This window comes from Oenanthe melanoleuca, chromosome 25 (assembly GCF_029582105.1).
Source record: "Oenanthe melanoleuca isolate GR-GAL-2019-014 chromosome 25, OMel1.0, whole genome shotgun sequence".
In the NCBI taxonomy this organism is placed as follows: domain Eukaryota; kingdom Metazoa; phylum Chordata; class Aves; order Passeriformes; family Muscicapidae; genus Oenanthe; species Oenanthe melanoleuca.
In genome coordinates, this window is record NC_079358.1 from 8,145,325 (window position 1) to 8,161,241 (window position 15,917).

Genomic DNA, 15,917 nt, shown 5'->3' on the forward strand with positions numbered 1-15,917 from the left:
CCTGGAGAAGGGAGAGTGCCCAGGAAAGGGGGGAGGGGCGCACCCCACCCCCACCCCAAAAAAAAAAAAAAAAAAAAAAAAAAGGCTGGGAAAGGACCCTGGAAAAGGGAAAAATCCTGGAAAAATCCTGGAAAAACCCTGGAGAAGGGCAGGAAAAGGCTGGAAAATGCTGGAAAGAGGCTGGGGAAGGGCCCTGGAAAAGGGATGGGAAAAGAGTTGGAAAATGGCTGGAAAAGGGGTGGGAAAGGGTTGGAAAAAGATGGAAAAGGCTGAAAAAAAATCCCTGGAAAAGAGCAGGAAAAAAGCTGGGAAAGGAGTAGGAAAGGTCCTGGAAATGGGCCTGGAAAAGGGCAGGAAAATCCCTGGAAAAGGGCTGGGAAATGAACTGGAAAAGCGCTGGAAAAACTGGGAAAAGGCTGGGAAAGGTCAGAAAAAGGGATGGAAAAAGACCCTGGAAAAGAATTGGAAAAAGCTGGAAAAGGGGCTGGGAAAAGGTTTGGAAAAGGCTGGGAAAGGGGTGGAAAAAACCCTGGAAAAGGGCTGGGAAAAGCTGGGAAAGGGCCTGGATAATATTTGGAAAAGAGGATGGGAAAAGTTTGGGAAAGGGCTGGAAAAGGGATGGATAAATCCCTGGAAAATGTTTGGAAAAGGCTAGGAAAAGGGTGGAAAAGGGCTGGAAAAACCCTGGAAAAGGGGTGGAAAATGGGCAGAAAAGGCTGGGAAAGGACCTGGAAAAATTTTGGAAAATGGGATGGAAAAGATTTGGGAAAGGGCTGGGGAAAGGCTGGGAAAGAGCTGGAAAATCCTTGGAAAAGGGATGGAAAAGGCAGGAAAAGGCTGGAAAAGGGATGGGATAGGCTCTGGAAAATCCCTGGAATGGGGTGGGAAATGGCCTTGGAAAAAGGGATGGAAAAGAATTGGGAAAAGCCCTGAAAAAAAATTGGAAAAAGTCTGGGAAAAGGCTGGAAAAAGGTTGGAAAAGGCTGGAAAAAGGGATGGAAAAAATTCGGGAAAAGTTGGGAAAAAAACTGGAAAAGAGCTCTGGAAAAGTTCTGGAAAAGGGATGGAAAAGAATTGAAAAAGGGATGGAAAAGAATTGGGAAAAGCTGGGAAAAAAAATTGGGAAAAGTCTGGGAAAAGGCTGGAAGAGCCCTGGAAAAGTTCTGGAAAAGGGATGGAAAATAATTGGGAAAAGCTGGAAAAGTTTGAAAAATCTCTGGAAAAGTTTGGAAAATTCCGGGAAAAGTTTGGAAAATCCCTGGAAAAGTTGGGGAAAGTTTGGAGCCCCCGGGCCCCTCCCCGATCCCACCCCAAAATTTCCCTCCCCTCACCTTCGGGGGTTTGGAAAAAATGGGAATTCACAGAAAAATGGGAATTCACAGAAAAATGGGAATTCACAGAAAAATGGGAAATACCCGCGGGAGCGGCGGGATGGAGCCGGGAATAAATTATAATGGGGAAAAATATTTTATTTTGTATATGGTGTTCGTAATCCATGCACTGTGTTTATAATGAAATGTTTAATATGGAAAATTTAAATTATCGTGTTCATAATCCATGCACTCTGTTTGGTATAGAATATTTAATATAGAAAATTTAAATATATCGTGTTTGTTTGTTATAGAATATTTAATATAGAAAATTTAAATATATCGTGTTTGTTTGTTATGGAATATTTAATATAGAAAATTTAAATTATCGTGTTCATAATCCATGCACTGTGTTTATAATGAAATGTTTAATATAGAAAATTTAAATTATCATGTTCATTATCCATGCACTCTGTTTGTTATAGAATATTTAATATAGAATACTTAATATCGAATATTTAATATAGAATCTTTAATATAGTGTTAATATTTAATATATCGTGTTCATAATCCATGCACTGTGTTTATTATAGAAAATTTAATGTAGAAAATTTAATATAGAAAATTTAAATTATCAGATTCCTAATCCATACACTGTGTCTATTATATAATATTTAATATAGAATATTTAAATTATCGTGTTCATAATCCATACACTGTGTTTATTATAGAATATTTAATATAGAAAATTTAAATTATCACGTTTCTAATCCATACACAGTGTGTATTATATAATATTTAATATAGAGTGTTCATAATCCATATACGGTTTTTATAATGGAATATTTAATATAGAAAATTTAGAAAAATATTTCATTTAGAAAATTTAAATTATCAGCTTCCTAATCCATATACAGTGTGTATTATATAATATTTAATATAGAATATTTAATATATCGTGTCCATTATTCACACACGGTGTTTATAATGAAATATTTAATATAGAAAATTTAATATAGAATATTTAATATATCCTGCTCCTAATCCATGCACTGTGTTTATAGTGAAATATTTAATATAGAAAATTTAAATTATCGTGTCAATTATCCATACATGGTGTTTATAATGAAATATTTAATTAATAATATTAAACAAATCGTGTCTATAATTCACATGCTTCAAAATATAATTCAATATTTAATTTATAATGTTTATCAAATCACGTTCCTTATCCACACACGATGTTTATTATACAATATTTAATTAATAATATTTAACAAATCATGTCCATAATCCATACACGTTGTTAATAATGAAACTGAATTAATTTTATAATTAAATAAAACCCTCTGCAAAAAAAAAAAAAAAAAGGGGAATTTTCCATTAAAACTGAGCAGGGAGGGAGTTTTATATTAAATAAAATACAAAAAAAAAAGGAATTCCGCGTTGACACAGAGCAGGGAGGGGCTGAGGGAGGTTTATATTAAATAAAATTAAAATAAACAATTTTTAATAAAGGAATTTCGGGGTTAAGGCAGAGCAGGGATGGATTTTATATTAAATAAAAAAAAATAATAATTTAAAAAGCAGAATTTCCCCTTAAAACCAAGCGCCGCCAGAGGGAGCCCCGGGCTCGGTAATTAACGGAGGTAATTAATGGCGGTAATTAACGGGGAGAGGGGAGGGGCGGGAATAATGGGGGGAAAATGGGGAAATTGGGGTAAAATTGGGAAAAATTGGGGAAATGGGGAAAATGGGAAAAATATAGGGAATAAATTGGGGAAAAATGGGAAAAATATGGGGAATAAATTGGGGGAAAATGGGAAAAATATGGGGAATAAATTGGGGGAAAATGGGAAAAAAGGGAAAAATGGGGATGTGGGAAAATAGGAAAAATGGGAAAATGGGAAAATGGGAAAATAGGAAAATGGGAAAAATGGGAAAAATGGGGATATGGAAAATGGGAAAAATGGGAAAATGGGTAAAATGGGGAAAATGGGAAAAAATGGGGATGTGGGAATAAATTGGGAAAAATAGGGAAAAATATAGGGAATAAATTGGGAAAACTGGGAAAAAAGGGGAAAATGGGGATGTGGGAAAATAGGAAAAATGGGAAAATGGGAAAATGGGGATATGGAAAATGGGAAAAATGGGAAAATGGGGAAAATTAGAAAAATAATGTGAATAAACTGGGAAATGGGAAAATTGGGAAAAATGGGGAAAATATGGGGAATAAATTGGGAAAAATGGGAAAAAAGGGGGAAATGGGGATAATTGGGAAAATGGGAAAATTGGGGGAAAATTGGGAAAATTGGGAAAATATAGGGAATAAATTGGGAAAAATGGGAAAAAAAGGGAAATGAGGATATGGGAAATAAGGGAAAAATGGAGAGATGGGAAAATGGGAAAATGGAAAAATGGGAAAATTGGGAAAATTGGGAAAATTGGGAAAAAAGGGAAGATTTTGGGATATGGGAAAATGGGAAAAATAGGACAATCGGGAAAATGGGAGAAATGGGAAAATGGGAAAAATGGGAAAATGGGAAAATGGGAAAATGGGGAAAAGGGAAATGGGAAATGGGAAAAATGGGAAATGGGAAAATGGGGAAAATGGGAAAAATGGGAAAATGGGGAAAATGGGAAATGGGAAATGGGAAAAATGGGAAATGGGGAATGGAAAATGGGAAATGGGAAATGGGGAAAATTAGAAAAATAATGTGAATAAACTGGGAAATGGGAAAAATTGGGAAAAATGGGAAAAATATGGGGAATAAATTGGGAAAAATGGGAAAAAAGGGGGAAATGGGGATATGGGAAAATAGGGAAAATGGGAAAATGGGAAAATGGGAAAAATGGGAAAATGGGAAAATGGGAAAATAGGGAAAATGGGAAAATTGGGAAAATTGGAAAAATATAGGGAATAAATTGGGAAAAATGGGAAAAAAGGGGAAATGAGGATATGGGAAATAAGGGAAAAATGGAGAGATGGGAAAATGGAAAAATGGGAAAATTGGGAAAATTGGGAAAAATGGGAAGATTTTGGGATATGGGAAAATGGGAAAAATGGGAAAATGGGGATATGGGAAAATGGGAAAATAGGAAAATGGGAAAATGGGAAAAAATGGGGATATGGAAATTGGGAAAAATGGGAAAATGGGGATATGGGAAATGGGAAAAATGGGAAAATGGGAAAATATAGGGGATATTGGAAATGGGAAAAATGGGAAAATGGGGAAAATGGGGATATGGGAAAATGGGAAAAATTGGGAAAAATATAGGGAATAAATTGGGAAAAATTGGGGAAAAGGGGAAAATGGGGATATGGGAAATAAGGGGAAAATTGAGATATGGGAAAATAGGGAAAATGGGGAAAATGGGAAAATTGGGGAAAATAGGAAAATTTTGGGATATGGGAAAATAGGAAAAATGAGAAAATGAGGATATGGGAAAATAGGGATAATGGTAAAATGGGGGGAAGAAAATGGGGAAAATGGGGAATAAGGGAAAATTTTGGGATATGGGAAAATAGGAAAAATGGGGAAAAGGGGATATGGGAAAAAATGAAAAAATTGGGACAAATGGGAAAAATGGGAAATAAGGGAAAATGGAGATATGGGAAAATGGGAAAATGGGAAAAATTGGGAATGGGAAATGGGAAAAATTGGGAAAAATTGGGAAAAATGGGAAAAAAGGGGTAAATGGGGATATGGGAAAATGGGAAAAATTGGGAAAAATTGGGAAAAATGGGAAAAATATGGGGAATAAATTGGGAAAAACTGGGAAAAAAGGGGGAAATGGGGATATGGGAAAATAGGAAAAATGTGGGAAATGGGAAAGATTCACTGAAATTCATGGGAAAATGGGAAATTGAAAAATGGGAAAATGGGGGAAATGGGGAAATGGGAAAAATGGGAAAAATGGGAAAAATGGGAAAAATGGGAAAATTGGGAAAAACGGGAAAATGGGGGTAAATGGGGAAAATGGGAAATGGGAAAATGGGGAAAATGGAAAAAATGAGGAAAATGGGGGAATTTGGGGATTTTTGGGGGAATTTTCATGGTTTTTGGGGATTTTGGGGATGCGGATTTCCCAGTTCTCTAGGATAAAGAATTCCAGCCTGGAGGCGATTTTTTAAAATTATTTTTGGGGATTTAAAAAAAAAAAAATTTGGGGGGAAGGATTTTTTGTGTGTGTGATTTTTTGGGATTTTTTTTGGGGATTTTTGGGATGGGGATTTCCAGATTCTCCAGGAGGGGGCAATCCCGGCTGGAGCTGAGCTCAGCCTGGGATCTCGCGGGGTTTTTTTTATTTTATTTTATTTTATTTTATTTTATTTTATTTTATTTTATTTTATTTTATTTTATTTTATTTTATTTTATTTATTTTATTTTATTTTATTTTATTTTATTATTTTATTTTATTTTATTTTATTTTATTTTTTATTTTATTTTATTTTATTTTATTTTATTTTATTTTATTTTATTTTATTTTATTTTATTTTATTTTATTTTATTTTATTTTATTTTATTTTTTCCTGATAAAAGTTCAAATTCCTGGGAAATTTTCATGGGAAAAGGGTCGGGAAATGGGAAGTGCAGATGGGGGAAAATCCCGCGAGTTTGGGGTGGGGGAAACGTGGAGGATTTAATCGATTCTGAGGAAAAGGGGGAAAAAAATTGGAAATAAATCAGAATTTAGGAAAAAAAGGAAAAGGAAAAGGAAAAGGAAAAGGAAAAGGAAAAGGAAAAGGAAAAGGAAAAGGAAAAGGAAAAGGAAAAGGAAAAGGAAAAGGAAAAGGAAAAGAAAAAGAAAACAAGAAAAAGAAAAAGAAAAAGAAAAAGAAAAAGAAAAAGAAAAAGAAAAAGAAAAAGAAAAAGAAAACAAGAAAAAGAAAAGGAAAAAGAAAAGGAAAAAGAAAAGGAAAAGGAAAAAGGAAAGGAAAGGAAAGGAAAGGAAAGGAAAGGAAAGGAAAGGAAAGGAAAGGAAAGGAAAGGAAAGGAAAGGAAAGGAAAGGAAAGGAAAGGAAAGGAAAGGAAAGGAAAGGAAAGGAAAGGAAAGGAAAGGAAAGGAAAGGAAAGGAAAGGAAAGGATAGGAAAGGAAAGGAAAGGAAAGAAAAGAAAAGAATTAAAAATAAACCAGAATGAAAAATATATCCGAATTTTAAAAAATAAAATAAAATAAAAAATAAACCAGAATTAAAAATAAACCAAAATTTAAAAATAAACCAGAATTAAAAAGAAATTTTTTCATTAAAATTTTTAATTAACCAGAATTAAATCCTGGCAATTCTCATCATTCCCCAATCCCTCCCTGCCCCGTGCGCTGGGAACCCGCAGATTTGGGGGGACCCCGCGGAATTTTGGGGTGACCCCGCGGAATTTTGGGTGTCCCATATTTTAGGGTGACCTCACATTTTTTGGGGGGTGACCCCACAGAGCTTTGGGATGTTCCCGGGTCTTTTGGGGTGTCCCCACAATTTTGGGGTGTCCCACAGAACTTTGGGGTGTTCCAGGGCTTGTCCAGGTGACCCCACAACTTTTGGGGTGACCCCACAGAACTGGGATGTTCCGAAAAGTTTTGGGGTGACCCCACAGATTTGGGGTGACCCCACAGAACTGGGCCAGGTGTCCCCACAAATTTGGGATATTTCACAGAACTTTGGGGTGACCCCACAGAGCTTTGGGGTGTCCCACAGATTTGGGGTGACCCCACAGCTTTGGGTTGTTCCAAAGAGTTTTGGGGTGACCCCGCAGAACTTTGGGGTGACCCCACAGTTTTGGGGTGTCCCCAAGAGTTTTGGGGTGTCCCACAGAGCTTTGGGATTTTCCAGGGTGCCTGCCCAGGTGACCCCGGAGATTTGGGGTGACCCCACAGCTTTGGGGTGTTCCAAAGAATTTTGGGGTGACCCCGCAGAACTTTGGGGTATTCTAAAGAACTTTGAGGTGACCCCACAGTTTTGGGGTGTCCCAACAGCTTTGGGGTGTTCCAAAGAGTTTTGGGGTGACCCCGCAGAACTTTGGGGTGATCCCACAGATTTGGGGTGACCCCAAAGAACCGGGCCAGGTGTTCCCACAAATCTGAGATATTTCACAGAGCTTTGGGGTGACCCCACAGATTTGGGGTGTCCCAAAAGTTTTGGGGTGTCCCACAGAGCTTTTGGGTGTTCCAGGGTGTTTTGGGGTGTTCCCACCCCTTGGATGTGTCCCACACAGATTTGGGGTGACCCCACTAATTAGGGGTGTCCCACAGCTTTGGGTTGTTCCAAAGAATTTTGGGGGTGACCCCGCAGAACTTTGGGGTGTCCCCATAGAGCTTTGGGGTGTCCCAACAGTTTTGGGGTGTCCCACAGAACTTTGGGGTGATCCCACAGCTTTGGGGTGTTCCACAGTTTTATGGTGACCCCCAAAGATTTAGGGTGACCCCAGAGAACCGGGCCAGGTGTCCCCACAAATTTGGGATGTTTTACAGAGCTCTGAGGTGACCCCACAGATTTGGGGTGACCCCACGGAACTTTGGGGTGTCCCAGCAGAACTTTGGGGTGTCCCACAGTTTTAGGGTGACCCCACAGTTTTGGGGTGACCCCACGGAACTTCGGGATGTCCCATAGAACATTGGGGTGACCCCACAGAACTTTGGGGTGTTCCAGGGTACCTGCCCAGGTGACCCCACATTTTTGGGGTGTCCCCACAGAACCGGGCCAGGTTTGGGGTCACATCCCCAAAAATTTGAGTTTTTTTACAGAACTTTGGGGTGTCCCCACATTTTTGGGGTGTCCGGGGTGTTTTGGGGCTGCCCCGAGCATCTTTGGGGGATTTTTTTTGGGATTTTTTGCCGTCACCGACATCGGCTCTTGCTCAGCCGAGACCCCCGCGGGGTTTCACAACAAATAAAAATTTCGGGGTGTTGGCAAAGCCAGAAATTCCCCCCAAACCTCTGAAATCCCAAAAATCCCTTCCCACCATCCAAACCTCGGAGATTTTATTGGATTTAAAACTTTCCCAGAGTTTTATTTTAAACTCTTCCAGCGCAGCCAGCTTCTATTTCATTTTAATTTTATTTTTGTTCTTGGAGAAACCCAAGGTCTGGATGTTCCTCTTTCTTCTCCCGAAATTTGGGTGGGGAAGGGAGAACAAACTCCCGGATTCTGGGAATTTGAAAAAAAATTTATGGAGATTTCCCAATTCCAGCGTTTCGTCTCCTTGTGGGATTTTGGGATGGGGAGCTCAGTGGAAGCGCTGGGGAAAATTCCCAGAGCCCGCAGAGCTTTTCCAGCATTTTCCGGCATTTTCCAGCATTTTCCGGCATATTCCAGATTTTTCCAGCATTTTCCAGCTTTTCCCATCCCTTTTCCACCCGTTTTCCAGCCTTTTCCAGCCCTTTTTCCAGGGTCTTTTCCCACCCCTTTTCCAGAGCCATTTCCCAGCCTTTTCCAGCCCCTTTTCCAGCCTTTTCCAGGGCCCTTTTCCAGGTTTTTTCCAACACTTTTCCACCCTTTTTCCAGACTTTTCCACCCCTTTTCCTGGGTCCTTTTCCAGACCATTTTCCATCCCTTTCCCACCCCATCTCCAGACCCTCTCCCATCCTTTTCCCATCTTTTTTCCCATCCTTTTCCCATCTTTTTTCCATCCTTTTCCCATCTTTTTTCCATCCTTTTCCCATCTTTTTTCCATCCTCTTCCCATCTTTTTTTTCCACCACTTTTCCATCTTTTCCCAGCCCTTTTCCAGCCCTTTCCCTCACACATTCGGTCTCTGCTCATCCCCGAGGCTCCTGGAACTCTCCCGGCTCAGGCTGAGCCCAGATGGAACAAAAATTCTGCCAAAATTTCTCCTGGAAAGGACTCGGGGCTGGCAAGAAACGGCGGGAAAATCATCCCAGATTTCACATCGGGAATGGGGACGGGGACAGGGATGGGAATTTGGGGTGGGGGATGCAGGGACAGGAATTTGGGGAGTGCAGGGACAGAAATTTGGGGTGATGGATATAAGACAGGAATTTGGGGTGATGGATATAAGACAGGAATTTGGGGTGGGGGATACAGGGATGGGAATTTGGGGTGGGGGATACAGGGATGGGAATTTGGGGTGATGGATATAAGACAGGAATTTGGGGTGGGGGATACAGGGACAGGAATTTGGGGTGATGGATATAAGACAGGAATTTGGGGTGGGAGATACAGGGATGGGAATTTGGGGTGGGGGATACAGGGACAGGATTTTGGGGTGATGGATATAAGACAGGAATTTGGAGTGATGAATACTGGGACAGGATTTTGGGGTGGGGGATACAGGAATGGGAATTTGGGGTGGGGGATGCAGGGACAGGATTTTGGGGTGGGGGATACAGGGATGGGAATTTGGGGTGATGGATATAAGACAGGAATTTGGGGTGGGGGATACAGGGATGGGAATTTGGGGTGGGGGATACAGGAATAGGAATTTGGGGTGGGAGATACAGGGACAGGAATTTGGGGTGGGGGATACAGGGACAGGAATTTGGGGTGGGGGATGCAGGGACAGGATTTTGGGGTGGGGGATACAGGGACAGGAATTTGGGGTGGGAGATACAGGGACAGGAATTTGGGGTGGGGGATACAGGGACAGGAATTTGGGGTGGGAGATACAGGGACAGGAATTTGGGGTGGGGGATACAGGGACAGGAATTTGGGGTGGGAGATACAGGGACAGGAATTTGGGGTGGGGGATACAGGGATGGGAATTTGGGGTGGGAAATACAGGGACAGGATTTTGGGGTGATGGATATAAGACAGGAATTTGGAGTGGGGGATACAGGGATGGGAATTTGGGGTGATGGATACAATACAGGAATTCGGGGTGGGGGATACAGGGACAGGATTTTGGGGTGATGGATACAATACAGGAATTCGGGGTGGGGGATGCAGGGATAGGATTTTTTCCACTTTTCCTGAGTTCCCTCAGAACCGGGATTTGCAGGGTTAAGGGACTGAGCTGTGTTCCCTTTTACCGGCACCAAATCCCCTCAGAACCGGGACTGTGCGGGTTTATGGGATGGAGTTTGTCCCTTTTCCCATTTCCCTGAACCCTCTTTAGAACCGGGACTGTGCTCAGAACCGGGACTGAGCTTTGCCCTTTTCCATTTGTTCTGAATTATTTTTAGACTCGGGTTTTTCAGGTTTATGGGGCTGAGCTTTGTCCCTTCTCCATTTCCCTGAACCCCGTTTAGAACCGTGACTGTGCAGGTTTATGGGATTGAGCTTTGTCCCTTTCCCATTTGTTCTGAATTCCTTTTAGACCCGGGATTTTCAGGTTTATTGGGTTGAGCTTCGTCCCTTTTCCACTTCCCTGAACCTCCTCAGAACCAGGACTGTGCTCAAATCCGAGACCGAGCTTTGTGCCCTTTTACCGGGCACCAAATCCCTTCAGAACCGGGACTGTGCTCAGGTCCGGGATTGAGCTTCGTCCATTTTCCATTTGTTCTGAATCCCCTTAGAACCAGAACTGAGCTTTGTCCCTTTTTCCATTTCACGGAAACTCCACAGAACCGGGACTTTTCCGGTTTATGGGATTGAGTTTTGTCCCTTTTCCATTTGTTCTGAATCCCCTTAGAACCAGAACTGAGCTTCGTCCCTCTTTACCGGGCACCAAATCCCTTCAGAACTGGGACTTTGCGGGGTTATGGGATGGAGCTTTGTTCCTTTTTCTATTTGTTCCGAACCCCCTTTAGAACCGGGACTGTGCAGGTTTATGGGATGGAGCTTTATCCCCTTTTCCCATTTTCCTGAACCCTCTTTAGAATTGAGACTGTGCTCAGAACCGGGACTGAGCTCCGTCCCTTTTCATCTGTTCTGAATTCCTTCTAGACCCGGGTCTGTGCACGTTTATGGGATTGATCTTTGTCCCCTCTTCCATTTGTTCTGAATCCCCTTAGAACCAGAACTGAGCTTTGTCCCTTTTTACCGGGCACCAAATCCCCTCAGAACCGGGACTGTGCTCAGGTCCGAGATCGAGCTTTGTCCCCTTTCCATTTGTTCTGAACGCTCTTTAGAACCGGGACCGAGCTTTGTCCTTTCCCATTTGTTCTGAATTCCTTTTAGACCCGGGATTTTCAGGTTTATTGGGTTGAGCTTCGTCCCTTTTCCACTTCCCTGAACCTCCTCAGAACCAGGACTGTGCTCAAATCCGAGACCGAGCTTTGTCCCCTTTTACCGGGCACCAAATCCCCTCAGAACCGGGACTGTGCTCAGGTCCGGGATTGAGCTTCGTCCATTTTCCATTTGTTCTGAATCCCCTTAGAACCAGAACTGAGCTTTGTCCCTTTTTCCATTTCACGGAAACTCCACAGAACCGGGACTTTTCCGGTTTATGGGATTGAGTTTTGTCCCTTTTCCATTTGTTCTGAATCCCCTTAGAACCAGAACTGAGCTTTGTCCCTTTTTACAGGGCACCAAATCCCTTCAGAACCGGGACTGTGCTCAGATCCGGGATGAAGCTTTTTTTTTTTTTTTTTTTTAAAACTTTTCCATTTGTTCTGAATTCCCTTTAGAGCTGGGACTTTTCAGGTTTATGGGATTGTCCCCTTTTCCCTTTCACTGAACCTGCTTTAGAACCGGGACTGTGCTCGGCTCTGGGATTGATCTTTGGCTCCTTTTCCATTTGCTCTGAATTCTTTTTAGACCCGGGATTTTCAGGTTTATGGGATGGAGTTTTGTCCCATTCCCATTTCCCCGAACCCCCTTTTAGACCCGGGATTTTCAGATTTATAAGATGGAGTTTTGTCCCTTTCCCGTTTCCCTGAACCCCCTTTTAGACCCGGGATTTTCAGATTTATAGGATGGAGTTTTGTCCCTTTCCCATTTCCCCGAACCCCCTTTTAGACCTGGGATTTTCAGGTTTATTGGGCTGAGCTTTTCCCATTTCCATTTCCCCGAACCCCCTTTTAGACCCGGGATTTTCAGGTTTATGGGATGGAGCTTTGTCCCATTCCCATTTCCCCGAACCCCCTTTTAGACCCGGGATTTTCAGATTTATGGGATGGAGCTTTGTCCCTTTCCCATTTCCCCGAACCCCCTTTTAGACCCGGGATTTTCAGGTTTATGGGGCTGAGCTTTGTCCCATTCCCATTTCCCCGAACCCCCTTTTAGACCCGGGATTTTCAGGTTTATTGGGCTGAGTTTTGTCCCATTCCCATTTCCCCGAACCCCCTTTTAGACCCGGGATTTTCAGGTTTATGGGGCTGAGCTTTGTCCCTTTCCCGTTTCCCTGAACTCTCTCCAGCCCCGGGACTTTTCTCAGCTCCAGGACTGATCTTTGTCCCTTTTTCCATTTGTTCTGAATTCCTTTTAGACCCGGGATTTTCAGGTTTATTGGGCTGAGTTTTGTCCCATTCCCATTTCCCCGAACCCCCTTTTAGACTCGGGATTTTCAGTTTATGGGGCTGAGTTTTGTCCCTTTCCCATTTCCCTGAACCCCCTTTTAGACCCGGGATTTTCAGGTTTATGGGGCTGAGCTTTGTCCCATTCCCATTTCCCCGAACCCCCTTTTAGACCCGGGATTTTCAGGTTTATGGGGCTGAGCTTTGTCCCATTCCCATTTCCCCGAACCCCCTTTTAGACCCGGGATTTTCAGGTTTATGGGATGGAGCTTTGTCCCATTTCCATTTCCCCGAACCCCCTTTTAGACCCGGGATTTTCAGGTTTTTGGGGCTGAGCTTTGTCCCTTTCCCGTTTCCCTGAACTCTCTCCAGCCCCGGGACTTTTCTCAGCTCCAGGACTGATCTTTGTCCCTTTTTCCATTTGTTCTGAATTCCTTTTAGACCCGGGATTTTCAGGTTTATTGGGCTGAGTTTTGTCCCATTCCCATTTCCCCGAACCCCCTTTTAGACCCGGGAATTTCAGGTTTTTGGTCCCTTTTCCATTTCCCTGAACCCTCTCCAGCCCCGGGACTTCGCTCAGCTCCAGGACTGATCTTTGTCCCTTTTTCCATTTGCTCTGAGCCACCCGAGGCAAATCCCATTTGTTAATGGGGACAAAGTGCCAAGGCGGGGACAGAACCTCTCCGGTTTCCCGGAGCTCCAATCCCGCCTTTTCCCTGAAATTCCCGGCCCGGGGAGGTTTTTATTCCCCTTTTTCCACATCCAGGGAAGAGGAAAATTCCATCCTGCTCTGCTCCAACCTCATCTGGGGGGGACAAAATCCGGATTTGTGGGACCCCGCAGGCAGAGGCGCGATGGTAAAGGCGTGGGATTTAAATGGGAATAAAATTTAATGTAAATATTGATTTAAACGCCGGCGCTTTGCTCTGCTCTGCGTGCAGACCTACAGGGATTCCTTAAAACCGCGCCTAAACTGTGGGGTGAGGGAGTTCATGGAGAATAAAAAAAAAAAAACAGGTTTTTTTATCAGGAAGGGCAACACCCATAAAGCGAAGCTCGCCATAAAAGCGCCGCTGACCTTCCTTGTGAAAATCCGAGGAGCTGCAGCACAAAAGGATTTTTTTTTTTTTTATTTAAATTTTAAATCCCAGGGAAAGAGCCAAGATTGGGTTAAAACCGCCCAAATTTTCTGGAAAAAATGCACTTGGGGATAAATAATTGAATGACACCGAGAAATCCAAAATAAAACCCCTGAGGAACAAAAAAAAAACAAAAACAAAAACAAAAAAAAACCACCAAAAAACAAAAAACCCAAAAGAAACAAACAACAAAAAAAAAAAAAATCTGAGCAAAACCAGGCTTCAGGCCCACCTCTGTAAAGGGGAAAAAATGCAGAAAATGGTTGAAAAATCAGAGAAATGCGATTTTTCATGGGGGTTTTTCAGGAAATGAGGGGATGTTGGAATGTGGGGGATGACAGGAAACCCACCCCGACAATTCCCGCCGCGTCGTTGGGAATTTGCAGGAATTTTGCAGGAATTTTAACGAGAAGCACCTGCGATTTCACATCCCGCCCCTAAAAAAAAAATCCTAAAAAACCCCCGGGATGGGTTTTCATAAAAGCACCGGGGGCATTTCAAATTTATTAAAAGTTTACAAATCGATCAATTTTTTTTTTTTTTTTTTTGTGGTTTTTTTTTTTTTTTTTTTTTTTTTCCTTATTTTTTTCTTTTCTTTTTTGGGGTTTTGGGGGTTTTTTGGAGTTTTTTGCGTTCTCCTGACTCGGGAACTTGTGCCTTCCCAGCATCCCAAAATTTCAGGCGGATTCCTGCGGAATATCAGGTGGGATAAAGAAGAAATTTGGTTTCGTGCCGGTTCTGGGGGGAGGAGGAGGAGCCGAAATCAGCAATTTTAATGTGATTTCCTGGTGGTTTTGTAAATTTGGAGGTGAGGAAATAATCTGGATTAATTGGGATTGTCCGGGGTGGAAAAAATTGAGGGGAAAATTGGGAAAGGGGTGAAAGGAAAGAGGAAAAAAAGAAAGAAAAATGGAAAAAAGGAAAAAGGAAAAAGGGAAGGGGAAAGGAGAGAAGAAAGGAAGGAAAAATGGAAAAGGATTCCCGAGGTTGTTCCCAACCCGTTTTTTCCAGGATTCCAGGAACTTTTTGGAATTCCGATTTTTCCTGGATGCCAAACCCCTCCGGGATTGTCCTGGTGGGAAAAAGGAGGAAATCCCAAATCCCCGAATTCCCGAATTCCCGAATTCCTGCTCCTAGAGAAGAAATCCCAAATCCCAAATCCCCAAATCCCCGAATTCCCGAATTCCTGCTCCTAGAGAAGAAATCCCAAATCCCAAATCCCAAATCCCCGAATTCCCGAATTCCTGCTCCAAAGAAAGAAATCCCAAATCCCAAATCCTAAATTCTGAATCTCAAATCCCCGAATTCCCGAATTCCCGAATTCCTGCTGCTAATAAAATCCCAAATCTCCAAATTCCCGCTCCTAGAGAGGAAATCCCAAACCCCAAATCCTCGAATTCCAATTCCTGTTCCTAGAGAAGAAATCCCAAACCTCAAATCCCAAATTCCAAATTCCAAATATCAAATCCCAAATCCTAAATCCCCGAATTCCTGTTCCTAGAAAAGAAATCCCAAATCCCCAAATCCCAAATCCCCGAATTCCCGAATTCCTGTTCCTAGAAAAGAAATCCCAAATCCCAAATTCCAAATCCCAAATCCCAAATCCCCAAATCCCAAATCCCCAAATCCCCAGATCCCAAATCCCAAATCCCAAATCCCAAATCCCAAATCCCAAATCCCCGAATTCCCGAATTCCTGTTCCTAGAAAAGAAATTTCCTAAATCCCAAATTCCAAATCCCAAATCCCCGAATTCCTGTTCCTAGAAAAGAAATCCCAAATCCCAAATCCCAAATCCCAAATCCCAAATCCCAAATCCCCGAATTCCCGAATTCCTGTTCCTAGAAAAGAAATCCCAAATCCCAAATCCCAAATCCGAGATCCCAAATCCCCGAATTCCCGAATTCCTGTTCCTAGAAAAGAAATCCCAAATCCCAATTCCTGTGCCCAAATCCCAATTCCCAAATCCCAAATCCCAAATTCCAATTCCTGCTTCTTTCCTGGCACCGGGAATTCGGGAGAAGGAGAAAAATCGGCTCCAAATCGGGGACAGCAAAGAATAAAGGATATAAAATTAATAAAATGTATAAAATAATAAAGTTTATAAAATAATAAAGT

The 15,917-nt window shown here is 42.2% G+C and overlaps 1 protein-coding gene across 1 annotated transcript in view; it reads left to right on the top strand.

The window, feature by feature from the left end:
- CARM1 (coactivator associated arginine methyltransferase 1) overlaps window positions 1–10,744 on the top strand; it is a 30,159-nt gene extending 19,415 nt beyond the window's left edge. Inside the window, exon 10 of the mRNA XM_056509952.1 lies at window positions 10,648–10,744. Coding sequence (XP_056365927.1) covers window positions 10,648–10,744 — 97 coding nt within the window. The remainder of the gene's footprint in view (window positions 1–10,647) is intronic.
- Window positions 10,745–15,917: the final 5,173 nt, after the last annotated feature.